Source organism: Ambystoma mexicanum, chromosome 9 (assembly GCF_040938575.1).
Source record: "Ambystoma mexicanum isolate Mex_15411 chromosome 9, UKY_AmexF1_1, whole genome shotgun sequence".
Classification (NCBI taxonomy): Eukaryota; Metazoa; Chordata; class Amphibia; order Caudata; family Ambystomatidae; genus Ambystoma; species Ambystoma mexicanum.
This window is the reverse complement of record NC_090931.1, coordinates 580,265,952-580,292,354: the sequence shown is the minus strand read 5'-3', so window position 1 is coordinate 580,292,354 and position 26,403 is coordinate 580,265,952. Positions and strand designations below refer to the sequence as shown.

General features: G+C 43.2%; 1 protein-coding gene across 2 annotated transcripts in view; it reads left to right on the top strand.

Moving 5' to 3' along the window:
- The window catches only part of ULK2 (unc-51 like autophagy activating kinase 2), an 801,072-nt gene that overhangs the window by 587,679 nt on the left and 186,990 nt on the right, over window positions 1–26,403 (top strand). For both annotated transcript variants that reach the window (XM_069615186.1, XM_069615185.1), the window contains exons 13-14: window positions 10,092–10,263; window positions 11,298–11,358. In XM_069615186.1, the coding sequence (XP_069471287.1) occupies window positions 10,092–10,263; window positions 11,298–11,358 (233 nt within the window). The remainder of the gene's footprint in view (window positions 1–10,091; window positions 10,264–11,297; window positions 11,359–26,403) is intronic.

Genomic DNA, 26,403 nt, shown 5'->3' with positions numbered 1-26,403 from the left:
AATGTGTCTATCAAATTCTAAATGGAGCATTGGACAAATATATAATCTATCGTAGAGACACTATTGCCTCTTTTGCACGTCGGCTTGTACGGAATATCTCCATCAAGGGAGCCATTGAACATTAGGAACTGCCTTTCTTTCAATAGCACTAACCGTGTTTTGGCTATCTGGCTTATATTTGCACTTTTAGAGCGTATGCAAATATTTAGGTCACCTGCAATTATTGCATAAATGACGGTTTCCTCTCCGGGAATCGAGTCTAGAATTTCAGAGATAGTTGTCAGATATACGTCATCGTCAAGCCCATTATGGTTCCAGTAAAAATTAAGAATTGCTATATCACCATCAAGTGTCTTTATCTTCACTAATTGTGTAAAGCGGTTAGGCGATTCCCACGGCTCGAGTGTGGATTGTAGTTTAGATTGTATTGCTACTAAGAGGCCTGCTGTCGGTCAACCAAATTATCCCTTTATAGCTGGCAACAAGGAGAAGATATGCCTTTCCCACACCGGAGTTTCGAGTAGCCATGTTTCTTGTAATATAATGAAATCGAAGGCTTCAAAAACGTCTGTTTCGCTAAATAAAAGATGCTTAAAGCCTCAGTATTCCAAGAGGCTAGAGTATACTTGGTGAGGTTATTTTGAGTGAATTGTTATCTCTGAGAGCGTAGATCTTTATTCAGAGCCGACTTTGACCAAGGTTGGTCAGTTGTCAATTTAAATTGACGTAATTCATCTAAGGATCCTTGAAAATGGGCAACCTTTGAAGCTGGATTACAACCAAAGTTACTATCTAAGTATCGATCTTGGTTGTAAACGGGTCTATGGATTTGTTTTGATTCCAAGAGTGCTTGTTCATTTGCCTGAATTTGAGGATAGTCCTGTGATAAAATAAAGCCCAAGTCATACAGTTGTGTTCTAGCCTGCTATAACCTGTTTCTGATGACTCCAGATTGTATCCACAATTTTACTAAGCCTACATTATTTGGGTCAGTGAATTCTACTTGGGCAATATCACTGGATTGTAGAATCTCTGCTCAAGGGTGGTAAAGTGAGTTGTATTTTGCCATAATTTAATAGGTTTCATTTTGTTTTCATTGTTATTAAATCGAAATTGAATACTGGGCTCAGAACTTAGTTTTGTTCACAATCTAAACTGCGAGTGTATATATGTCCTAATTGTTCTGCAGTCTCAATAAGATCAACCAAAGGTTCAGATTTTCTGGATCAGTCATCTTGGTCTCTATCCAGCGTTGGTTTAAATTTAATGGTATCATTTTTTAATCTAACTGCCTTCATTTTTTTAATCACTTGCACATTCGACTGTAGTTTAAATTTTATCAGGAGTTGTCAAAATAATTAAAAATGTTCTTGGACCTACTTGTAAACCCTTATTAAAGGATTTTTAATTTTTCGTTTTTTTTTTCTCCTAGTTGAACAGTTTGTTTTTTTCCCCCCCTGATTTTGAGGCTTAAACATAACAAACGCTGGTTTATCCACTTCCATTAATGGGTCAAGATTCAGGGCCTGGGCAGCAGGGTTTAATGCCAAACACAGACTTTCAATCACAGGTACTTTATCCACTGCACTATGCAGAGCCAGACTCTTGGGGCGTGAAGTAGATTTTAGTGAGACTGTTGTAGGGGGAAGACACAAGCATTCGGCTAGGAGAGTTTTGCAAATCTATAAAAGTTGCTTGTAATTCGACATTATTGGAATATTGTTTTATAGACCGTTGATCATATAATTTGGTTAACAATTCAGTTTAAAGGATCAATTCATTGTCTAATGTCTCATACATTTTAGCCGGTGACATTAAGGCAGTATTCATAGCTGACAATCTTACCTCTACCAAAGGAGATGGTTCTTTGTTATAATTTCCTAGTCGACTTGGGGTGGGGTCGACAAAGGAGGTTGAAGTACAGCTTGATGAGTCCAATGATTTTCCACATAGAAAGGCAGATTGGGACGACTTAAGGGGTGAAAGGGACGAGATCAAGTTGCCTGATGTCGGCATTAGAGTGTCAGGGACCAGAATGACAATCTGGACTTGATTGCTCTATAGGTACTCTCTCCGGAGAAGTTTCCTCTACATCGCCTGCTGGAAATGTCTACAAATCTGGTTCAGAGGGTAAAGAGGGATTTTCAATGACTCCAGTGGATAAGCATTCCACACTTGATTACTCTATTGAGTGTACCTGTGCTGTAACAGTTGCTAAATTCTGCATGGCCGCCAAATTAGTTCCAAGTATGTTAGTTGTATCTTTTGAAAGTGAATTGGAAACACACTTATTTGCAGATTGAGATCGATTATTAACAATCTGTTTATCTGGGACGCCGGTGGGTTGCTCTATAGCTGATAATGCATCTATCATCAAGGTGTCTGAGATTTCATTAAGGTCTACTAGAAGCAGTTTACCGCCCGCTGCACCTTGCGGACACGTATTCAATTGAGGGCATTACTAGACGATTTCAGTTTATGCAAGTTGTCTAATATTGGATGTAAATGATTTAGCCCTTTTGCGTTTCTCATTTTAAGAGTTTAATAGAGCATTAATTGCAGTAGTCCGTAAAGAGTGTGTTAAAGAACTTTTTGAACTAGGGTCACTTTGTTTTAACGGCATCATAGATTTAAGTGCGTATGGAATAGTCATAGTGGTGTAAGTGAAGTATATAATAGACTGAGCAGCAACAAATTCAACAAGCAGCTTGAGTTGTACTGTTCTCGTTCGAATTGTCAGACTACAGTTGTTTTTTATACAGAACTTTCTAATCACTTTCACATTCATTCAATGTCAAAGATTAGCAAAATAAGTAAAATTAGCAATTCCCTTCAGCCGGGAGCTCTTATCAAATATTGATCACGTTACAGATAGCTAGCTATATCTGGCGCTTAAAATTATGAAATGATAATCAACACATCTGCTTAATAGTAGGGGTATAGACCATTGCTCCAGTTCAATAAATTATTCCAAAGGGCATAAGTTTCGAAAAAAGGGTTTTAGCCCACAAGCATCTTCCACTATGTTTACAGTCTCATTAGTGAACAGGAGCGTGCAAGATTATACCAACAAGAAAACGATTTAAATTCAAAGAACTGTCAGAACTCGGCTCAAAGGCGTAGCCCACAGGCACAGAGAGCCACATTTTTGAGAAACGTTCTAAGGAAAAGAAAGACTATAACAGGATTCAGCTGAGTTGCGCTGCAACGAGTTTGTTCAAACGGCGGTTCAAAGGCCGGAGCCTGCAGTCACCAACTGTTTATGTAGGATCAGACTGAAAAGAACAACATCTGTGTTGTATAACCATATAAAAACATGAACGGTGGGGCCATGATGAAAGCCGATATTAACTAACTGTTCACGTACTATGGAACAAGGAGGAATGACAGCTGACTTTCAGTTTACAAGTTGGTGCACAAATGGTAGTTCAAAGACGATGACCAACAGTCACTAACCGTTCGCGCACTCTCTGTTAAGAAAACTAATAGCTGCATTGCACTTTGTAGGTGGATACACGTACGGGGTTTCAAGGCGAGTGCCAACGGTCACCAACTGTACGCATACTAAAAGTTCAAAGAAATAGCGGCTGCGTTACACTTTGAAAATGTATACACGAACGGTGGTTCAAAGGCAGAGCCAACTGTCGCCAACTGTTCGCGTTTAGTCAGTATTTGAGCAGAGCACAGAGAAGGAGAATCACAAATGGCGACAGAACGGATGAATCAAATCGGCAGTTGCTCACAGTTTGTCTGCTTTGTTTGTCTGCTTTATGTGTTGATAGAAACAGGCAGAATCTAAAGATAGGAGTATTGTAATAGCAACAGTATTCAACTAATATGCATCGGGTGGTTCTAAAAGCTGAAAGAAAGGTTCAACAGTCGCCTTCAAATGTTATAGAAATGGCCGATCCGCTGCCGCACACCAAACACTTAGCTCATCACTTGGCACAGGTTTGAACTTTTGTAGGAGGGTGATGTTTGTTAAAGGGACAGCGTTCCTTCAGTGGCCTCCACAGGGATAATCTTGATTAAAAAGTCTCCAACAAGGATATTGCAGCAGTAACATGAGTCAGAGACCCGTTTACTCTTGAGGTGTCCACCAAAAACTTAGCTCCTCCCTTCACGCCTCACAACCGCCATTTAAGTGGTGAGAATGTGTTGGGAAAAAAGCTGCTGTCCCAAGATGATCGCAATGCACAGAAGGATGAGGGATGGACCTTCTTTACATTGGGACTACCTCTGCGTATGTTGAAACATTTGTGACCACAGCTTGCTTGTAAAAAGATATGTGCACTTAGATATGTGCAGATGCATAGCTGCAAGGATATTGTCATGTAAGTGGCCACCAGGCTGTATTAGTAGATGTCTGCCTGTTAGAAAGAGTAGGCCTAGTTGGTCTCTATCTCTGTCTTTACCCGTAGCTGATAAGCAGCAAATCAAGCGAGATCAGCAAGAGGCATCTGAGGACGTGTCAACTTTGAGTCAGGTGATCAATAGAGGGCCAAGCTCCTACTCCCAGGGTAAGAAATGGGCCAGAATACCACAGAACTGAGCTCCAGCAAAGTTTATCTTGCTGGATCACCGTTCCATCCTGAGACCCTAATGCCTGGGGCAATCCCCAGAAACTGCTCTTGACCCAAGCTCCAGGCTTCAGAAGTCTTTTATATGCTGGCTCAATGTTTTACTTTCTACGAGCTCCGTGCATAAACAGTCGAACCTCACATCCCAGGGGAAAGCTGTCCAAATGGTTATAGAAGTATTGAGACAAATGAAAAAGCGCATTACTTGATCAGAACGGTTTCATGCTGAATTGCATTGACAGACCTATTTCAAATATAAAATGTGGTCATTCTTAGCTTCCTAAAAGGCTCTGTGCTCTTATGCAAATCGCCATGAATTGTGTTCCCTAAAGAGAGAGATTCGATGCTCGCCTTGAGCTGGACTCGGCTCATCAACCTGTACGCAGGGGGTGTTAAAGGTTCCCTGAGTAAATTCTTTCCATTTCCAGCACTGCCCACCACCCCCATTTACAAAAAAATAAGTATGGACTATTGCTCAAAGAACAAAACTACACGAACACGTTTCTTGCAAAACAAATGTGTGCAGCTTTTTTATGTTGATTCATGCGGTTCTTTGCCAACCAGAGGTAGCCCGCCTCCCACGCGGAAGCCTGACTTTCTGGCCAGAAAGAAGCCCACACCGCTGTGTGACAGGAACATATTCCTCATTTAGGGCCATTTTAACATTGATCGGCGAAGAGAAGACTTGAAAACAGAATTCAGATATTGGAGTTCTCGTCAGATCCCAAACTGCGCGATCATAAAACTGCAGCTTTGAGAAGATTGTGATGTGTGCAGAATGTGTCTTTGCCAGTGAAACGAGGCCTTTTGGTGGAGCAATAAAATGGACTTCTCAGCTCGGGCAGAAATTCAGGGTATGCACCAATGTGGAAACATCTTTCTCATTTGTTAGACAAGGACGCCCTCCTTTAATGTGTTAATAAAGCAGATTGTGGTAATCGCTCTCTGCTGAGACCTGCGTCTGATTTAGAGTTCAGTTAAAATCACAATCTTGAAGGGCCAACCAAAGCTTTTTTGGTTCCAAGGCCAATAAAATCAGCCGCAGTGCATTTTGGGCTGTAATATTTGCGTGTACACATGTTTTTTTCTTTCAAATACATGCCTCATAACTAACAAAGTATTTATTGAATTAATAATTCTCTCCACTTTGTTTTAAAAGTCATGATTTTATTCATGTATGTATTGGTTTTTTGCTCAAGTTAAAGCACAAAACACCTCCAAACACACCTGCAGCCCATCACTTCGGGCACAGCAACTCACAGAAATCTAGGCAGAAACGTACACAAGTCTTTAAGGAGGAGGGCTGGAAAGATGCTGGCCACTTTAAAGAGTGCATACTGCATCGCTATGCAAAACATAGACATGTCACTCTTTAGGCGATCAAGACCTGTGTTTGCACTCTCCCATACGATATGTTTGAAATGTTTAATTGATGAACCTCCTTTCCTAAACGCCATAAGAAGCTGGGTTATTTTGGACCCTGACCCACAGCTGACCATTGACAAAAAAATCCCTACACACCTCTCTCCCCCCATCTAGTAATTCGGTGCTTGCTACTGCCTTTTATGTCAAGTTTTTCTCAAATTGCCAGGTATAGCAATTAAATGTTAATTGCATTTTAATATGTCCGGGTGTAGCCACTATATGTGCAAGTAGCCACTGTATGCCTATATAGAAATTGATATGCATTGAGTACAGCCTCATATGTCGAGATACAATAATCGTTTCACATTTGCAGATTCCTTTGCCCATTTGAGACCTAAATCAATTTATTTGGTTCTTACTACCAGCTTTCGGTAACAGCAACTTGCCCTATACATCTGGGATCCCTACCTCCTTAACGGAGGAAGTGAGGAATCCGGCTATGATATTTGGTAGCATTCGCTTGGTTGATTAGTAGCGGAATAATGTTGTGCAATGCTGTTGGATTCATTTAAGGTTTCTCAAATGTCTGTTCAAATTATTGGACAAACCATAGCACATTATAGCCACATTGATGATCTTGTCTGGTCTAGACTTCCCTGTGCTAATGGGGCCTATTAGGGCCTTCTGCTGTAAATGGGCATTAAAGTGTTCCTAGCGCTGGGCCTAGGATTCTTTGTAGCAAAGTGCACCTTCTGTTAGCAAGTGGAGCACTGGGTTCTCTTCATTAGCTTCCTGTTGCTGAGGGAACCGTAGTCCATGGTGTTTGCATGATTCATAGATTTGTCTTTTGATGGGCAGCCTGCCTTCTTTATCTCAGACAGATTTTAGCAGTACACCCTATGACCATCGTTGCAGGAACCCTTTAGCGCATTATTGGACGAACACAAATTGAACTCTCTACCACCCCAGATTAGGGGTCCTTGTGATAACCAGTGATTTGGAAAGAAACCTGCAACAACAACTTGGAATTTATGGAAGCATTTTTGGCTATTCTGATTGGCTCTTAGTAATGTGATCACATGAAGTGAAAAAATGCAATTTTGTCAGGCATTTATTTTGCCCCATCCTGTCATTCCACGGGACCCTGTCCACCGCTTATTTTGGCCATTGTTAATTGCTTCTGATGGATCATGTGGCCTACTTCCTCTCTCTTTATTCTGCCTCACTGGCACATCCAGATAGCTAGTTGCAGCCAAGGAACAAAAGCAGTAAGGGGTAACTCCTGTTTGTCATGTTATGGTCAGGCGACCTGTCCAATGCATTTTATCCCAATCTTGTTGGGCCCTACTAGGACCACGTTCCAAAGATCAATTTCCAAATTCCCTGGCCCTCCTACTCTACTCCACCTTGATATCTATAAGCACCACCATCTGTGTTTGTGTGTACCTACGGCCAAGATATCTTCCTGGTCTTCTGCAATTCTCCTAGGAGAGCTCCATGCACCCTCTCCCCCAACATGGACTCGCACTCCTCCTCTCTCCTCCCACCCTATATCGATACTCCTCGCCTCTCCAAGATGAAAGACTGGTTGTCCAACCTACTTCCTCTTTTCCCCACCAACCCCGGCTCCCGTACTAAACTAAGTCTGGTACTCGAGCATGCCCCACATCTCTGTAAGAAAAACCTCCTTTCTTACCAACAACTTGGACTCCTACAACCCATTTTATGTTACTTAAACACGGATCACCCCACATGGCACGACCTTTCTTGCAACATTGTACACTGATTCTGCTACCTTTTCTCACTCCCCTTGCCTATCTAAGAAATTAGATTATGTTGGACTTATGAGTAATCAAGCAAGTCTATCAGCCCACCTTTCACTCTCGTCCTGTTTCTCTCTAGCATATTGCTGTTCAACTTCTCTTTCTAATGTCTCCCACTACCTTCCCCCTGCTTCCCTCTAACGCGTTTTCCATGATCTTGACCTCTTAGCTCCACTCCTATTCCTGGGGGACTTCAAACTTGCTAAAATGACCCAGGCCCACAAACTCCAGCTGTGCTCGCCACTCTTGTAGAACATTCTCTGGTTGTTCTCCATAACCTGACAACCCATAGTCATGGCAGCTCACTCAAACTCATATTTGGCTCATCCTCAAGCCCCCTCTGTTGACCCACTGACCACTCATATACTTTTCATGTCTGTCCCTCCTCCACTTCCTTGCAACCCACCTACTAAAGTCACAAAGTAAAAATGCAAACCTACTTAGACCAAATCGACGTCTTTCAAATGTTCTCTCAATCTCTTGCTGATTATATTGAATTGGTGTTTCTGACGTTCAGTTCGCCACTGGCATCTCCCTTTCAGCACCATTGCTTGCTTTCACCATCCACTTCCTTTCAATCATACTTTCAACCATGGATACCCCATGCATAGTCAACCGGCACATCGAACCATACACCTCAAACTGCACAACTGGCGCACACGCCACACTGTGCTTTTCCTATCTTTATACAAAGAATCACTCCCTGCTCTCACTACTACTCTGGACATTTCCAAGTCCAACTATTACAGTTACCTCATCTATTCTCTCTGCTCTCGTCTTCACAAGCTATCCATTGCCCTCTTTGTTGTACTTGGTGCTTGCTGGCTCCACTCTTTCTCCTCCTCTCTCTCAACTGATGACTTTGCCTGTTACTTTTCCCCAAAATCTCTGAAAGATGCAGCAAACCGGTCTGCCTCCCTTCCCCATCCCCTCTATCCTCACCATCCTCATCTTGTTTTAGAACTTGACACCAACTGCCCTCCCATCCCACACCCCATCCCTCTTCCCGGGCCAGCTGAGCTGACACCCTCTCAGCTTCCAACACCTTATGTTTTCAACCATATGGCCTCTCTGCACTTTTCATCCATTCATGTTTCTCTAGTATCTTTCTTGCCTTTTTCGGATTGACCACCACCATTTTGAAGAAACCTAGTCAACAATCTACCCTATTAACAACCCTATTATCAACCCATCTCCATCTTTCTTTCCTTTTTCAAACTTTTTGTACATGTAGATTTCAGCTGCATGCTTCATTGACTTCCTGAGGACGAATGAGCTTGGGGACAACCTCCGTTCTAGGTTTGGCCACAGAGATTTATTGGAGTTTGTGTTCACTCATGTTTCTAACTCCTTCTCTATGGCTCCCTACCACGATCTATACTAAATTTTTCTTCTGCTTGATTTCTCTATCCTTGACACAGATGATATTCCTTCTCTCCTCTAGACTCTTACATCTGGTCTTTCAGCGTGCACTCCTTGCTTTCTTCTACGCTTCCTGGATTACTGGGACCTCGTAATCACATCCCACACTGCAGAGGATCTGCATGCTTTTTGCCTTGGCCCTCTTATCTTCGACCTCTAAAGCTCCTCTCCCTGGAAAGACACCTCCTCTTTTGACTGCTCAGATCTATTTCCCAATGGTACTATAATATTCTTCACCTTCCCGTGCTCCACTCCAGAGCTGTCCTCTCGAATAACTAACTGTAGCTTTGCTATCAGTCCCTGGATGGAACTGCCATGCCTGATGCCCAGATCCTCTGGAATGTAAGTAATCTTTCTCCTGGCCACCACTGCCACCCTTTCGCCCCTCTCTTATTTCCTTTCCCTTAGACCTCCTTAGATTATTCCTCCAAAGCGCACAATCTATGAGTACTTGGACATCAACCAGAAACTTCAGCACTTCTACTCCACTGCTTTGGCTGCCAGGCTTAACCTTCTGAACATCAGGAAAAGTCATTGTCGCCTTACCTTTCACTCATCCAAAAAACTCGGTTTTACTCTGGTGCACGGCAGGCTGGATTACTGCACTAGCCTCTTTAATGAACTCATTCTCTACTCTTTCTGCACCTCTCAAGAAAGTAGTGCTTTGGAAGGGCTTTCCAACCACAATTGGCTTCCAGACTTCACATGAAAACCACCTCTACCAGAAGGGAGCCACTGAATCCTATATGGCATTCGCTAAGGGGGTTCTGTGGCAGTGAATGTTGATAAATCCGTGTTTTATGTAATGCTTTCTGTGCTGTCAACGATCTACTTGTGGAAGATATATATCTGCCAAAGGCTAGCACATGTTTTAAACTTTCTTGCCTTTTTTTCCCCTCAGTCTATGCCGGACATGCACCATATTCAGGAAGACCTCCTTTCCTCACCGCCCTTGGGCCCCCCCGACTATCTGCACGTCTCCAAAGATTCTGCCAGCACCAGCAGCAAGACCTCTTCCTGTGATACGGACGACTTTGTCCTGGTGCCGCACAACATCTCTTCAGATCACTCATGTAAGCATAGGCTGAGATTAAAATGAAAACCTTCCTCTGCCAGCTACCCAGCAATCATCGTGAACCTCTGCCCATTGGGTGCAGGCCACTTGGGGCCCCTTTAGAACCCTGGATGGAGATATGTTCAAGCTCTGCTCGCTTTCATTTCTCTAGAAGAATGAGCTCTCTTGAGTGTTAGTATCTGAGCAGAATTGTAAAAGGACAGCAATACAATCTCAGCGATATGTGGTAAGCAACGTTGGCTTTGTTCCTCAGTTTGCAGAGGGTTCGCTCCCTGAATAGCCAAGCAGTGGCCGCCATTTGAGACTTCACTTGATTGAGTAGCTAGGTAGTGTAAACGATTGAAGCTGTCGCTGGTTAGTGCTTATGGGCTTATTTTGATCTGGCTGGTAAGTGCAGGATACGATCGTCCATGTAGGTTGCACAATGTATAGAGCTAAAACCTTTGTGTAGTTCTATACCTACAGTCATCTGTTGCCCCCAGGGGAGACGTTCGCATGTTTGCCGCAGGTCATTGATCTCTCTGACAATGTGGTTTACTCAAACTTCGTGCAGACTTGAAATAATACTAGAAACTTTGATGGCTTGTTTTCTTACTTAAAAGGAAAATGATATGCCTGTAAGGCTGTTGAAACCTATAATACACAATCTTTCAAGTAATGTTCCTTGTTAGTTGATTGGATCAAGCACTTTGGGGCAGTTGGATTGCATCAAGTAGTTGGCAAACAAAACATTTGAAGGGGGGTTTCCATGCATTTTGTCAGCCAATAGTGTCACTGAATGTGGGTAATGTTGTGATTTATAAATGGGCACAGGGAACCCCCCCTGCATTCCTCTACATTCATAATGGCAAGTACTGTCTTTTTGTAAATGCCACACTGGCTTGTTATTGCAAAGTCCATTTATTGTGAGCTTTTTGTTTTACTGTGCTGCATGCCCTAACCGAGTCTACCCCATGAGGTCACAGACTCGGGTCTTTTCATGGTTCAGCTCCCCAGTAAGCTTTTCCTTAAAAGTTGTGTTTTTACTTACAGATGATATGCCAGCGGGAGCTGCCAGCAGACGGACATCCGGCGAGTTTCTGATGTGTGGAGGGTATGGTTCAAGAAAAAACATAAAATACGATGCAGCTATTTCATTGTTTCAAATGGTCTAAAGTGTGGTCACTTGAGTTGCTTCAAGGCACTATTAGTGTACGGAGATGCCACAGATCCCATTGGACAGTTCCTGAAAGATGGGCTGCTGTAGCAAACTATGCTTATGTGAAGAAGGAAGTTTATCTCATGGTTATCTTGCTTCATTAGTTGAAAGTAATGGTTCTAACACAGTAGTTGATGCGATACAGGTTTCGCTTTTATTTGTGCTAGTGCTCGGTTGATTTTTCACATTTGATTGGTATGCATTGAGTACACTTGAAGGCAATTGTGTGCCTTATTTGTCAGCCGACACGTGTTTCGACCCGTAGGTCTTTATCAAGGCTGATCACAATTCAAAAATCATGTGAGGGGTTGTGGTTTTTGACATTTGTGGCATGGATGATTGTATAAGTGCATAAAATGGTGTTAAGGTGAGGTGAATTATTTAAAAATACCATAGCACGTGGTTCAAAATAACATGGCACATGAATTAGATGCAATGACATATTCATTCAAGGTAGGAGAGAGGAGAAAACACTGAGTAAAGTTAGCAAGGTAGTGGTGGGGGTAGTAAGTCATGATTGTTCATGGGGAGGGATGGTGCCTCTTACCTACTGTCAAAAGTCTCTAGCCCCCTGTGGGGTCCTGGTCTGCGGTAAAGGTGCTGTCCTGTGGACAACCTTGGCTCCTGTTGGGCCCTGAAAGATAGTAAGTTAATGTTAGGGGTTTGATTGTTATGAGGGATTGATGCATCAGATGAGCAATTCTCAGGGGGTGTGGATGCCTGTTCCCATGTGTGATGGGCTTAGCTGCAGAGGCGATAGGGTGCCTGGGATGGGCCCTTGGACTGAGGTGTTGGTGGTGAGAAGTGGGGTGGCCTCATCATGTGTTCCCCCATTTGGGAGCTGTGGTTGGGTGAAACTGGTTGTAGGGGGTGCTGTTCCCAGCCGTTTAAAGCTGGAAGGTGGCTGGGTCCAGTTAGGGTGTTGAATGGTTGGCGCGAGATTGCAGGGGTAAGTGCTTCTCTCCGCCAACTATTGCGACCTCGAACCCAACACCCATCAGCCAGATAAGACTACAGCATAGCCCGTCACCCAGCACGCGCACCCCAAACCGGAATCCTTCGGTTTTCCACCACCCTCGGGCACACCGTGCCCCATGGGGACACTTTTTCCACTTTCACATGCACAAGGGACTCCTCCCCTCGTCACAGAGCAAGCAGTGCACAATGTCACGCACTGCTGCGCATGTGCTCTCCCCAACCACATCTCCCCTGCTTCATGCGCATGCGCGCATGCAGGAACACTACTCATCCACACATGCGCCGTAGTCCCAATACGTGACTCGGCACCCATAAACGGAGGATATTTAAAGTCAGATCACAGGCACCAGACCGGACCGAGGATATATGCCGCTGTTAAGGTAAGCCACTTACCCCTGCAATCTCGCGCCAACCATTCAACACCCTCACTGGACCCAGCCACCTTCCAGCTTTAACCGGCCGGGCTCATACTCATTGGATTTCACTCCATATGCATGAGCGCATCACAGGCAGAATACCCCCACGAGGATTACAAGATTATTATCCTTCCATCTCCAACAGGCCTCACATCATTCTCATCGCCCCGCACCAGGCGAGTGCCTGAACCGGACCGCTGTGATTAACTAACACGGCTGGCCAGGTCAGCCACCTCAGCAACATGCCCAACACGGCCATACTTAATCGAGGCACCGTAGACGGCCACACCTTGCAAGGGGAACAGCACCCCCTACAACCAGGTTCACCCAACCACAGCTCCCAAACGGGGGAACACTTGCACACCCCTGCCCACCCGTACTCCTGGGCCAACCCAGGGGGGATGAGGCCACCCCCACTTCTCACCACCCACACCTCAGCCCAAGGGCCCATCCCAGGCACCCTATCGCCTCTGCAGCTAACCCCATCACACATGGGAACAGGCATCCACACTCCCTGAGAATTGCTCATCTGATGCATCAAGCCCTCATAACAATCAAACCCCTAACATTAACTTACTATCTTTCAGGGCCCAACAGGAGCCAAGGTTGTCCACAGGACAGCACCTTTACCGCAGACCAGGACCCCACAGGGGGCTAGAGACTTAATAGGTAAGAGGCAACATCCCTCCCCATGAACAATCATGACTTACTACCCCCACCACTACCTTGCTAACTTCACTCTGTGTTTTTGTCAGGTTGACACATTCTTACTTACTTTGGGTCAGGTGTTACATACATTTACTTAGTTTTACATACATCGGGTCCGGTGTGGCACATATGTAGGTAGTAAGGGTTTTGGTGTGTTATGATTGGTTTTATTTGAGATACAGACAATTTAGCCTTAACCTTAATTGCAGCCTTTGGAAAAGGCCCCAAGCCAAGATGGAAGTGCTCAGCCTAAGTTTTGATTGGCTGGTGATTGTTTATAGGAAGGACAGTGAACATTCTAAACTGCCTTTCATCGTCGAAGCCCAGCTGAGAGGTCGTGTGAAAAGCTGCTCCTGCTTAGCTTGATCAGGGGTTTCAAGTGTCAAGCGGTCGAGCGGCTTCTTAGAGTTATAAACTGGAAAATAGTTTGGATTTCGTTTTGGACACAGGACAGGAGTGAGAAGATTCCATTATCAGTGAGAAGAACTTTTCTGAGACTAATTCATGAGATAAGTGCTTTCTAATAATTTTTAAGTGGAAGGAAACTTAAATACAGAACTATCTTAGACTTATGTAATTTTTGTAAAAGGTTAATTTAATTGAAAAGGTTCACGAGCAAGTTCATTGTATCCACGCAAAACTGTAATGCGCGCGCATGCTTTCATAAGCTACGTGACTTTTCAGAGCTAGCGCGTGTTTGAGCCGTTAAATAAAGCAACCGCGCATGTGCGAGAATCCTGCTACGTGAGTCAACTGCGTGTGTGCGCGTGTTTGCTACAGGAATTAATCGCGCGTGCGCGAGAACTTTGCTACCGGAACTAAAGCGCGTGTGCATGTTTTCTGCTACGTGGATCTATAGCGCGTGTACGTGTTTACTGCTACTGGAACTAAAGCGCATGTATGTGTTTTCTGCTACATGGAACTAAAGCGCGTGTATGTGTTTTCTGCTACATGGAACTAAAGCGCGTGTGCGTGTTTTTTGCTACGTGGACATAAAGCGCGTGTGCGTGTTTTTGCTACGTGGAATTTTAGCGCGCAAGCGTGAATTTTACTACGTGAATTCCCTTCGCAAGTTTCAAGCTCTACATCTTTAGGAGACTAATATTAGCATACAAAAACCTTTACCAGATTGGATTTCGTTGGAACTTCCTTACTTCATATTGAACTAAAAAAGTTTGTAAAAGTAAAAGAAGATTAAGAAGTTACTGGGAAAGACTGTTAATGCATTCAAGGACCTATCTAAGAAGGGTGAATGATCCTTAAGCTTTCCTGGCAACTAGTAAGGAAGTCTTATCTACTAAATCACTTGTCAGGGCATTTTCAGGAGAAGTATCAGGTATGGTCTTTTTAACTATTTAGTAAAGGATATAGTTTATAAGGTCAGTGACTCAATGAGTAATTGTGGTGCTGTATATGCTTTTGTCTCAACTACAGGTGAGGAACCAGCTAGTTGATAGCGTCCAGCCTGGTGTTTGTTATTTTATCCACTTTTCCCCCTTACCCCTAGAAGTGCGGTAAACTGGGCTGAAAAACAATTTGGAGCTCTGAGTGCTACATTTTAGGTGGTTTGTCCGGGGATTCAGCAGCTTCCGCAGACGCAAGATCAGAATCTCAGCCTGACAGTTTTCTCCTCTCTCCTTCTACCTTGAATGAATATGTCATTGCATCTAATTCATGTGCCATGTTATTTTGAACCACGTGCTATGGTATTTTTAAATAATTCACCTCACCTTAACACCATTTTATGCACTTATACAATCATCCATGCCACAAATGTCACGAACCACACACCTCAAATGATTTTTGAATTGTGATCAGCCTTGATAAAGACTTACGGGTCGAAACACGTGTCGGCTGACAAATAAGGCACACAATTGCCTTCAAGTGCACTCAATGCATACCAATCAAATGTGAAAAATAAACCGAGCACTAGCACAAATAAAAGCGAAACACGTATCGCATCAACTACTGTGTTAGAACCATTACTTTCAACTAATGAAGCAAGATAACCAGGAGATAAACTTCCTTTTTCTACTTAACAATTTGGGGTGCTGGCTAAACCCCAACAGCTCCTGTGATCTTGCAACACGAGAACAACTTAATCAATCTTGGACAACAAAGGAGCTTAGCACAGGCTGTTTCCACACCCAGAGCCAACCACGAATCTATATTCTTATGTGAATCCTACGCGTTCTGCTGTTACTTTCCTGTCCAACACATTCAAATGTATTGCAGTTCACACTCCAGTTTTGGATTTTTCCTACTGCCCCATAACTTGCAAAGGACCATTTTAAGACGACTCCACATTCCTTTCCCCTTTCACATTCTCAAAAGTTGGCAGTCATCATCCTGGGTATGTCCTGATGCCTTCTGTCCCATACATCAGCTAGAGTGGACTGCATATGCCAAGTCGTAACTTCAAACAATTGCTGGGGCACTGATATTGTAGCAATGCTAATCGGATCTGAATCTTAATGTCACACTGTCCTCTCACCGCTCAATCTTCTTCTGATAGATCAAATGCAATTATTGATCCCGGAAACCATCACTGCGTCAGAAGGAATGCTGTCCACGCATCCAAATAAGGGTTTACTGAGCAGGGGCTTAAAGCGGGTCCTGGCTAGCTGGCATCCCCCAGTAAGCAGGAGCTATTCTGGGCAACTAGGAGCTAGCGAATAGCGAATTGCAAATCTTAACTCCATAAGAGACGCACACTATATTCTTTTGTCCATTATGCCGACCCATTATAGCTTAAATGTCTTCTAGATGTGACCTAAAGTTTTCTTTTGACACCTTCCTAAGCACCCAGCGTAAAAGTGACATGAGCATGCTTCTACGACACCAGTAGGTCTGAGGAGTCAGGCTTTTCTAGACTACTCGCAGGAGCTGAATAGTGCCCAGGTCCTAGTCATTTCGAACCCTGCTGTGGCATTAAAGCTTCACTGGTGAAATGTTTCTGTTTCTAACTCCCCATGATCAGCTGCACAAACACGTGAATAGCTCTGTTCATAGTAGTAAACCAAATAAGGCATTGATTGCACTAGAATATTGTTTTACTATCTAATTAGGAGTACACTTTTCATGTTTGCCTAAAAATGCCTGCGTCCCCTTAGCCCACTTTGACTTATTTAAAGGCCATCAGCTTTACTTGCAAACAGAAGGCTGCTTCTTGGCACCGCAGATCTAAAATGCCGATAATCCATTAATGACAAATACTAAACTAGTACAATAAGGGGAAAACATTCTATGGTAAGAAATCACCTCTTACTCATCTGAATTGATTCCCAATAATATCACCACCTCTGGGTACTCCTCCTACTATGGCTTTCACCCCCGCAGTTAGGGGCGGCCTTTGGCTTGTAACTGCCCGTCAGCCCGTGTCAAGGTAGGGCGGAGAGAAGCAAAGGCCTCGGCGAGGGGTGTGGTCCGTTACTGGCCAATGCCACTTCCACTGCGGGGGGTGAAAGCCATTTGCACCTAAGGGTCTAACCGGGGTGCAAATGTTTTTTTCTCCCTCTGGAGATTCGCACCACTTGCACAGCCAATCTCCTGAGGGGGAAAACAATGAAAAAAAGATGCCCACTGCCATAGAGAAAAGGGACTTAAGTCCCTTTTCCATTTCTATGGGGCCAGCCAGGAGGAGCGCTGAGCACAAAGCTCAGAGCACAGAGCTCTGATTCAGCAGGTAAGTGGGGGGAGGGAGGCGTTGGGGAATGTGTTGTGGTTATTTTGGGGGGTGGGGACGGGGAGGCAACAGGGAGAGGTTCCCTGTTGCCTCCCGACATTAAAAAATACAAAAGATTTCACCCGAGGAAGAGCCTCGGGTGACTGAAACAGGGAGCAGATAATGTGTATTCTCGCCCAGATACCTCATTGACTAAGCTGTCTTCCCCTGGTGTGAATTTGCATCTACTCCACCGTGCCAGACCTCCAGACATCACACTTACCTCTCATTAATGTGTCAATCTTTCCAAAAACGGAACACTACCTGCTACATCTGTTGCAGATGATTAAATCCTTGAGTGCTGGAAGGGTGTTTATATGCAGCGTTAAAAATGTGGTCTTGCATTATGCGTGCGTGTGCTTGCGTGTGTGCGCGCGCGCGCACGGTATACACAACAGGTCAATCCCCAATTCTTTGTTGAGGGGAGGTGGGGGGGGGCAAGTGGTGCATCAAAAAAATACCAATAACCTCAGACTACCCTGTACTCCTGTTTCTCTAATATTTAGCCTATAAATGCCTTAGGGAGCAGTTATATAACTTTTCTTGCTACTCCAGCCCTTTTGATACAAAAAGCATTCGAAAACATTGATTTTTCGATCAGATACATACTTATTTTTTTATTACAAATCTATAAAACATTTTTAAAAACACAACACATATACCATATGTCATATTCTAAAGTGCAATAAGTGCAATTTTGCAAATGGGGTTAAAGTGCCAAAGAAATTGAGCAAATAAGCAAAATACAATACTCGGCCAATTTACAAACATTGGTCCGAGGGAGTGTCGTAGTCCTTCCAATCGCAGTTTTATTATTGTACTCTAGAATTAATACAGTGAGGTCCCAAAAAGAACTCAGTCCATATCACTACTGATTTTACAAAACTCTCACTGTCTTCTCATTGCTCGTTGGTTGAACATTGTATTGTATTTTGCTTATTTGCACAATTTTGTTTGTCACTCTAACCCCATTTGCACAATTGCACTTTTTGCACTTTAGAATATGGCATATGGTATGTGTTGTGTTTTTTAAAATGTTTTATAGGTTTGTAATAAAAAAAGTATATATCTTATTCAAAAAGAAATGTAATTGAATACATTTGGTATCAAAAGGGTTGGAGTATGAAGAAGAGTAAGTTCTATGCCTGCTCGCTTAGCACTTATAGAGAAACAGGAAGAGGGGGTAGTCTGTGGTTCTTTGTATTTGTATATATGCACATACAGCATATATGGTATTGGTGTGTTCCAATTGAGGATGGGGGAGTGTCCGCACTGGGCTCTTCTCCCCAACCTCAGGAACCACTGTATAAAACCATAAGGTCCTCAGTTACCCTTGTGCCGCGATCGAGGCTTTACAAATGATACAGATAAAAATAGGGATACATGAAATCTTTTTAAAACAATCTCCTTTTAGCTGTTTTAAAGAGTATTCAATTTTCCTGATGTGCTTTTTGTCTGGATTTTAAATGGCGCTTGATAAAAAGTAAATAATAGGAATCCTCTACAATTTAACTTTTCTTTTAATCGTTTCGCACTTCTTAAAGCCCATCCGAATGTGACATTTTTACATTTGTTTGTATTTTTTAGTGTGTATGTATATATATATATATATATATATATATATATATATATATATATATATATATATATATATATATATATATATAAAAAATGCCTTTGCGCTAGCACAAGGCATAGTTAAGTGTAAGACAAGGTCTTTATGACGTTTCAGAAAATGACTTTTCGATATAACGTCCAAATGCTGCCATGAAAAAATCTGAAAATATTCCTGAGTTGTATTTCGAGGCAGCTGTTGCCTGTGCATGCACAATTTCAGATTTCTACATTAGCGGCTTCATAGTTTAAAAAATATTTACTTTGATTGTGTTTTGAACAGCTTTTAACATGAGGTTTTCCATAGGGGAAAAAACATTTCGGCTCAAATATCTCAAAATTGTCCGCTTCGATTTTCCTAATTATCTATATATGCCGCATGTGCAGAATGAATACGCCTTTTTCATGCGAACTGTAGACAGAGCGTATGTGTTTTACTGTACGTACATTACACAATTAGCATCTACAAACTCACATCCAAGGCATGTCACAGCTGACTTTGATGTTAGTTTTAATATGATGCATAAATGTGCAAACTGTCCACAGAGCATGCACTTACGACACTTGCTCCCATGACACATGCTCTTACAACACCTTTTGCCATAACAAGCGCTCCTACAACACGCACTCCTATCATACATGTTCCAATGATTCACCCACCTAATACACATGCACCTATTGCACATAACATGTGGGCACACAGCACGTGCTCTCACATACACCTAGGAGACACACTCCTACCACACACTCCTCCCACACACACACACACACACTGACACAATCCTACGACATGCGCTTCTACAACATATGCTCCTATGACGCAAACTCTTACAACCCATACTCCTACCACAGAGGCAACTACAACATGCGCTGCAATCCCGTATGCAGAGCATATGAGTTTTACAGTTGGTCCATTACAAAATTAACATCTCCAAAAAAAATCACATTTAAGGCAAGTGACAGCTGGCATTGATATCTGTTTTAAGGTGATAGAATAAATGTATACTTACAATACGAACAGTCCACAGAACGTGTACGTTTTACTAAACGTACATTACACAATTAACATCTCCTAAAAACTCATATTAAAGGCAAGTCTCGGCTGACTTTAATGTCATTTTTAAGGTGATGGAAAAAATATACACTTTTCTTACAAACTGTACACACAGCATGCACCTACGACACACCATCCTACTACACATACCCTTATGACACACACTTGCCACACACTCTTATAACACACACACACACTCTTAGAATGCGCGTACTCCTACAACACCTGAATGCGCGTGTTCCTATGACACCTGCTTCTACAACACACACTCCTAACATACATGTTCCTATGACACATGCACCTCCTGCACATATCATGTGGACGTACAGCACATGCTCGCACATGCACCTACGACACATGCTCCTGCCACACACACACACACACTCTTACGACATGCAATCTAATGACACACTCCTATAACACGTGCTCCTACTCCACACGCTGCTATAACATGTGACCCTACAACACAAACTCCTATAATACATAATCAGCCCTACAGATAAAAAGTGTATTGGCCACTTTTACTCCCTAAAAATAGGCAAATACTCCCAAAAAATAAATATAGGGAGTAAAAAAACTCCCAGCAAAAAATAGAAAACAGACGAGTAGAACCATATGGCCTTGCTTTCAGCCACATAGCTCCATGAATACGTTTGGACCAGTAGTGCACATAGTACCATAGGAAGAAACTACAATTATAGCTGCCTGATGTAAAGAAGTAAACATGTATCTTTAAATGTGCAAAGAATTAATTATAACAAAAACATTTCTGTTTTCCAGTTAAAACGTATCTTTACTCGCTAATAAAAATACTCTCATTGGGAATTGGACTTACATTTTTTTTTCTTCCTAAAATATCATTTTACTCCCAACTTTAAAAAGTATGGAGTAAAATACTGCAATTTCCAAATCTTAATTGGAGCACTGCTTCTACTACATATGCGCCTACTACACATAACATAACATGTGTCTAAGGTCCCAGCTCTGAAGTCCTGCAGGAGCAGATGAAAGTTCTCCAGACCCTCTAGTCTGATTCTTCCAGCTGTCTGATTTTAAAAACAACTACTGAACTGACCAGGGGAAAGGGGAAGTGGATAAAATAACAAATGATCAAGCGTCCTTCAATTTTCTCCAACTCTTGAACCTCTGTCTTTTCTGGATAACCTGTTACAAAAACATCTAGATTAAGCATCACAATTGAACTACTAACCTCCCCTTGATTTTTCTCTCCTTACTCGCAACTTTACCTGACTGCCTCCACCCCAAGTCTGGAGGCTAGTCTTGAATAGGAACGGGAAGCCTGGAAAACACTTCTGCTCTGATGCTGCTGTAGCTCAAGTCCCTGAATATAACTCTTACTTTGGACGTTTTCTGCTCGGTAACATTTAGTTCTGTATTTATTATTCCCTCAGCATTTCTAGTTGCTTTAGTCTTGTATCAAAAATACTTTCTCACTTCAAACAATATGCTTCTTATCTGAATTGCACAAAGTCTTTTACCTTAGAATCTTCCAAACATGAAGAAACTGCTGGTTCTTCTTTTTACTGAAACTAACTTCCTTTGAAAAGTGGAGCGATGTGCTCTGTGAAACCGACAGAGTTCTTTTCTCCCTCTGACGTGAAGAGTAAGCGGTTTATGCTTTTATAATGCGAAAACATCCATGTAGCAAGAAACCGCGGGGTTCCGTGAAATTGATAGTTCCTTTCGGTCTCCGACACCACAGAAACTTTCTGTGTGCTGGCTCTCTTATCTCCAACTGCGCAGTTTCTTAAAACAAGAACCCAGGGCTCTCACGCGATCGCAATATGCATCCCTATGGACGCAGGGGCATACCAATAGGTCCTTTCCTCTAACGTCACCAGAGCTTCATGTGCGCTCCCGCTGGAAACAATCTATTTACACTAATGTTAAATCCGAAAAAGATTCCGAGGTTTGACTGCTTTGCTTACACTGTAGAACACGTGCAAGGCCTTTAATAACTCGCCTCCCTTAGCAGCTGCGGAACGCGCGCTTTTAAACACATGGCTTCTCAGCTGGTTAACTTCCTGTTAGGCAGAATTACATAAAGTACCCTTTGGGAACACTACACACAATTAAGACTACAGGTGTAAGCACAATCTCACCTTTGGTACAGGCCTGTACTACACAGTTATGTGGTAGCAGTGGCTGAGCAGTCAGACTTATCTCAAGAGGGATGTGAGCAGTACAAGATGTTACACAAAGGACTAGCAATTACAGTAGTTCAAACAAACACTTACTCAAGGTTTCTTGGTAAAAGAATATACATTTATTTACACATTTAGATAGAAAACATTCCACTAGTAATAAGCAGCTCAATATCACACTATCCTACACTACAGTACACAACCAATAAGTTTCTGAACAAGTTAGGCTCTCCAGAAGTGGGAGCAAAATGGCACTTCAGTAACTTTCAAAAGGGGTAGAAAGACAAAGGTTATAAGAATCAAAGCACAATTACTTTCAGAGGCTGGGCAAATAGTTTCAGTTCACTACAAGAGGCAATTCAATTCAATAGACCTGGGCCAAAGTCAGTGGTTCAGTGGCTTGGATAAGTTAGCACAGTTCTGGTAGTCAACGGTAAAATATTTGCCAATGTTCTTCGAAGTAGTTTGCCAGAAAAAGAGTTCTATGTCGGATTAGGAGCGAACAAGACTCCACAGTTGGGAAAGTTTCACAAACTTTCACTGCAGCAGAAAGGATTTCAACACCGCGTTCGCACAGTACCTTATGGATGAAGAAAAGCTGTAGCTGGGGCAGTTGTTCCTGGGAGTTCCTGCAGATCTCGCTGTTCCTGAGCTTCAGTCGTGGGGACAAGGACGACGTCGTGAGGTTCCTGCACTGCCAAGGGAAGAGGCCACCAGCTTGGCAAAACATCGGTTTTAAGGTGTGAGTGCCTTAAAGTCCACAAACTGGTATCCTTCTCACTGGCTATCCGGTTTTCAACAGCACTCTGATGAAAATTCGACCAGTATGGAGACGGTGTCCAGGTAGCTTGCGAGTTGGTTGTTCCCAGCAGCTCAAGGGAAGAAGTTGTCCTTGAAGGGGTTTCTCTGCCGAGGGAGTTTCAAGCAATTCGGACCTGCAGCAGGGCTTCACTGGGCAAACCAACGGTCCAGGAATTGCAGCAGTCGTCTTCCTTCAGCTTGTCTTCGGTTCTTTCGTTCCAGTGGTCGACTCTGCCTTCCAAGTCCCAGAGACCTGCTTTTAAACAGTTTTCTCCCATTCATTCCAGCCTAGCTGTCACTCACCCAGCAGGGTGGCTTTCCTTGCCGGACAGTCAGCCGGCCAATCACGCCAAAATGCATTCAGGTCTCCTAGGAGACTAAGCACAGGGAGTTTTGGGCACCTCCCACACATCCTGTCCACCCCAGACACTCAGGCGCCAGAGGAGGGCTTCAGCACTGAAGCCCACCAAAGGCCATCAAACAAAGGGACCAAACCTGGTTTGGCGTGCAGAGACAAACACTAGCAGGACCTTTCCTAAAAGAAACAGCGAAAAAAGATGACCGGAGTCTGTTTTTACATAGGGGTCTTGGGCGCCATATTGAAGAACATGGCTGACCCGATTTTTTTAGCTACCAGTGTTCGCGGTCGGTGCAAATCATGGTAGTTCGTTTTCAAACCACTGCCACCAGCTTTTTCAAGAGGAAAGGGTAACATTTTACTGTTACATGAGTGTTTAGACACAGTGGATGCTAGGCAACCCCTCCAGCACTCTATAGGAAGATAGTGTGTGCTGGGTCTATGAATTTAAAAGACTAGCAAAATCAATTTAACTTTACATGCTCTGAGAGACAGTAGTCAGTCCCAGAGAAGGTATTTAAACCTTGGGAAGTCTGAAAGACATCCCTGTGTCACTGCGGTGGAGGTGCTGTGTGACACACAACAAAAAGATGATGCCTATGGAGTTGTCTAAAACTCCATATCCAAACAACACAAAAGTAAAACATAATCAAAATACATGAGAGTGGGGAAAAAAGGCTCATGCTCCTTCCAGCTGAAAATTAAAATCCTAGAAATCCAGAAATGTTGCTGGTGGTCTCAGAAAGGTAAGGGACATTAGCACATTTATGATAATTCTCCCTAACATTTCCTTCAACTTATGCTACTGTATTAACACACATCTATAAGAGCTTGAACTTCTTAAACTAAATAAACTCGGTAGCTGGTCATAAATTAATGTGCTTTCAAACTTTTCTTGAGAATTGACAAGTTAACTTCTCTCAATGTATTTACTCTGGCACTTATCTTAGTCTTTTATTTTCCTCTGGCTCTTGGTTTCTTGGTTTCTGGACTAAACTGCTGGCAACATTGAATTCTTGTTCTATTTTCTTTGAAGCTTCCTTTAGTTTTGTCCTCTCGGGTGCTAAGCTGCAATGAAAGGCAGTTTAGAACCCCTCCTGAGATTGCAAGTTACCTCATCAGATTCTTCAGCATTCACTGCTATCCAGCAGAAACACCATCTTGAGTCGGGACAACATCAGATGACTGGCAATATAGTTAAGGTGTTAAACGAAAAACTCTTCCTAGAACCTAGACCCCAGACCCCTAGCCTCCTCATAGCTGAGATATGCCTAGGAACCCTGACAATGTGGACATACAACACATGCTCTTATATGCACATGCATGTACAACACATTCTCCTATGACACAGGCTCCTACCACACACACTCTGACAACACACAGGTAATGACACAAATTCCCAGGACACATGCTTCTACGAGACACGCTGCTATAACAAGCGTTCCTACAACCCACACTCCTATAATACATGTTTGTATAACATAACACGTGCACCTACTACATAGGCAGCTTCTGCAGCTTTAAGTGTAGTTTTCAGGCTAAAAGGTGTGGTTTTAGGGACACCAGCAAGCACAACACTCCCTAGGTCCAATTGGAATATGATCATGGCTTGGACCATTGTGGGCAAGTCAGAAGGTACAATCAGATTTCATAGTTTCCTCACCAAACAGACTCATTAATCAGCTGGCTCAGCAATGCTTTGGGCATAGAATGTTAATGTAAAAAGTCAGTCAACTTAAATGTCACCTGCACAGTAAATAAGTTAGTTTAACCAAATATGAGAAACTGGGAGTTTTCTCCCCTTTTATCAACTGTGTAGAGGATATTTGAGGGATGCTCTTGGGGAGCCCTTAGGCGAGACACAGTATTCCTCCTTTCCTAGAGAAGTAGATGACTATATTCCTGAAGCATTTATGAGATATTCTGGTATCTACACCTTAAACTCTGGGAAAGTTCTGAAACCATATCGAAATCCAAGGAAAAGGAAGAGAATAAGAAAATCTAAGGACAAGATTGGGTAAAACCTTTCTTTTGAAGCCAACACTGACCTGTGTGCCCTCCATCTCTTTTCCCAAGTTGTTGTGAAAACCAGCAGTTTCATTCCTTGCTTTCCTTATCTGAGAATGATAAAAGAAGGAAAGGATTAAATACATGACACATTTTACCTCAATAACATATCTATCCCCCCCTTCCTTGATAGTGACCTACCCAACACCCCCTCAGCCTTTATAGAACCTGTTAAGGCACACAACCGTTTCCCCCCCCCTTCCCCCCCAAGTATCACTCAAGTATTGTGATGAGGAAGAGGGAGTCAAGAGGAGTGCAGACTTCCTATGGGAAACAGAAGATGCAAACAGAGTTAAAACAATATGCTCCATGGAGATGTCCCACTAACAAGGTCAGTCAAAGTCAGGCACTTGAAGTTGACTACACTCGCCTGCAGCCTGTTGCCTCTCTCAGGGAGTATAAAAGCAGCAAGCTCAGAAGGCAAGATGAGCGAGTAGGGAGAGGAGATGAGAAGCTGTGGCTGTCCACGACCAGCTGGAGGAGAGCAGGACGCATAGAGGCTAAAGGTCTGCAAGGGGAAGCAGGAGAGGAAAGTGTGGCGAGGGAGCCGTGGCTCCAAGGAGCCAGGAGAGTCCATGGAAGGGACTTGCTAATCAATTTTAAAATTGCTAACCAGCAATACTCATTCCCCTGAGCCAGCAAAGGAGTCCAGAAGTGTCTGAGGGGCAGGCGTTGAGACCCTGACCTCAGATCGCAAAGACAATGATAAAGAAAACCCAACAGGTGAGTGAAGCACAGTGAGAGCCCGGTATGTGTATTGAAAAGGATACATAGTGGCAGAGTGGTCGTGTGTACGATTACACTTTCTGGAAAGACTGTAAAGAAAGGAAGTGTCTGCAAAGAGGGGAACTGTACGCAGAAACGAAGTGTGAGCGAAATTGAGATCCTAAAGAAGGGGAGCTGTGCGAGAAAGGAAGTGGGAGCAACATTCCCAAAACGAATGGAAAAGTATTGACAGTAAAGCAAAGAGTGTTGGAAAAGCATTGGGGTGGCCTCCATGCAAGAGATTGATCAGGATGGCCGCAGAGACTCCACAACGAGAAATGCGCACTGGG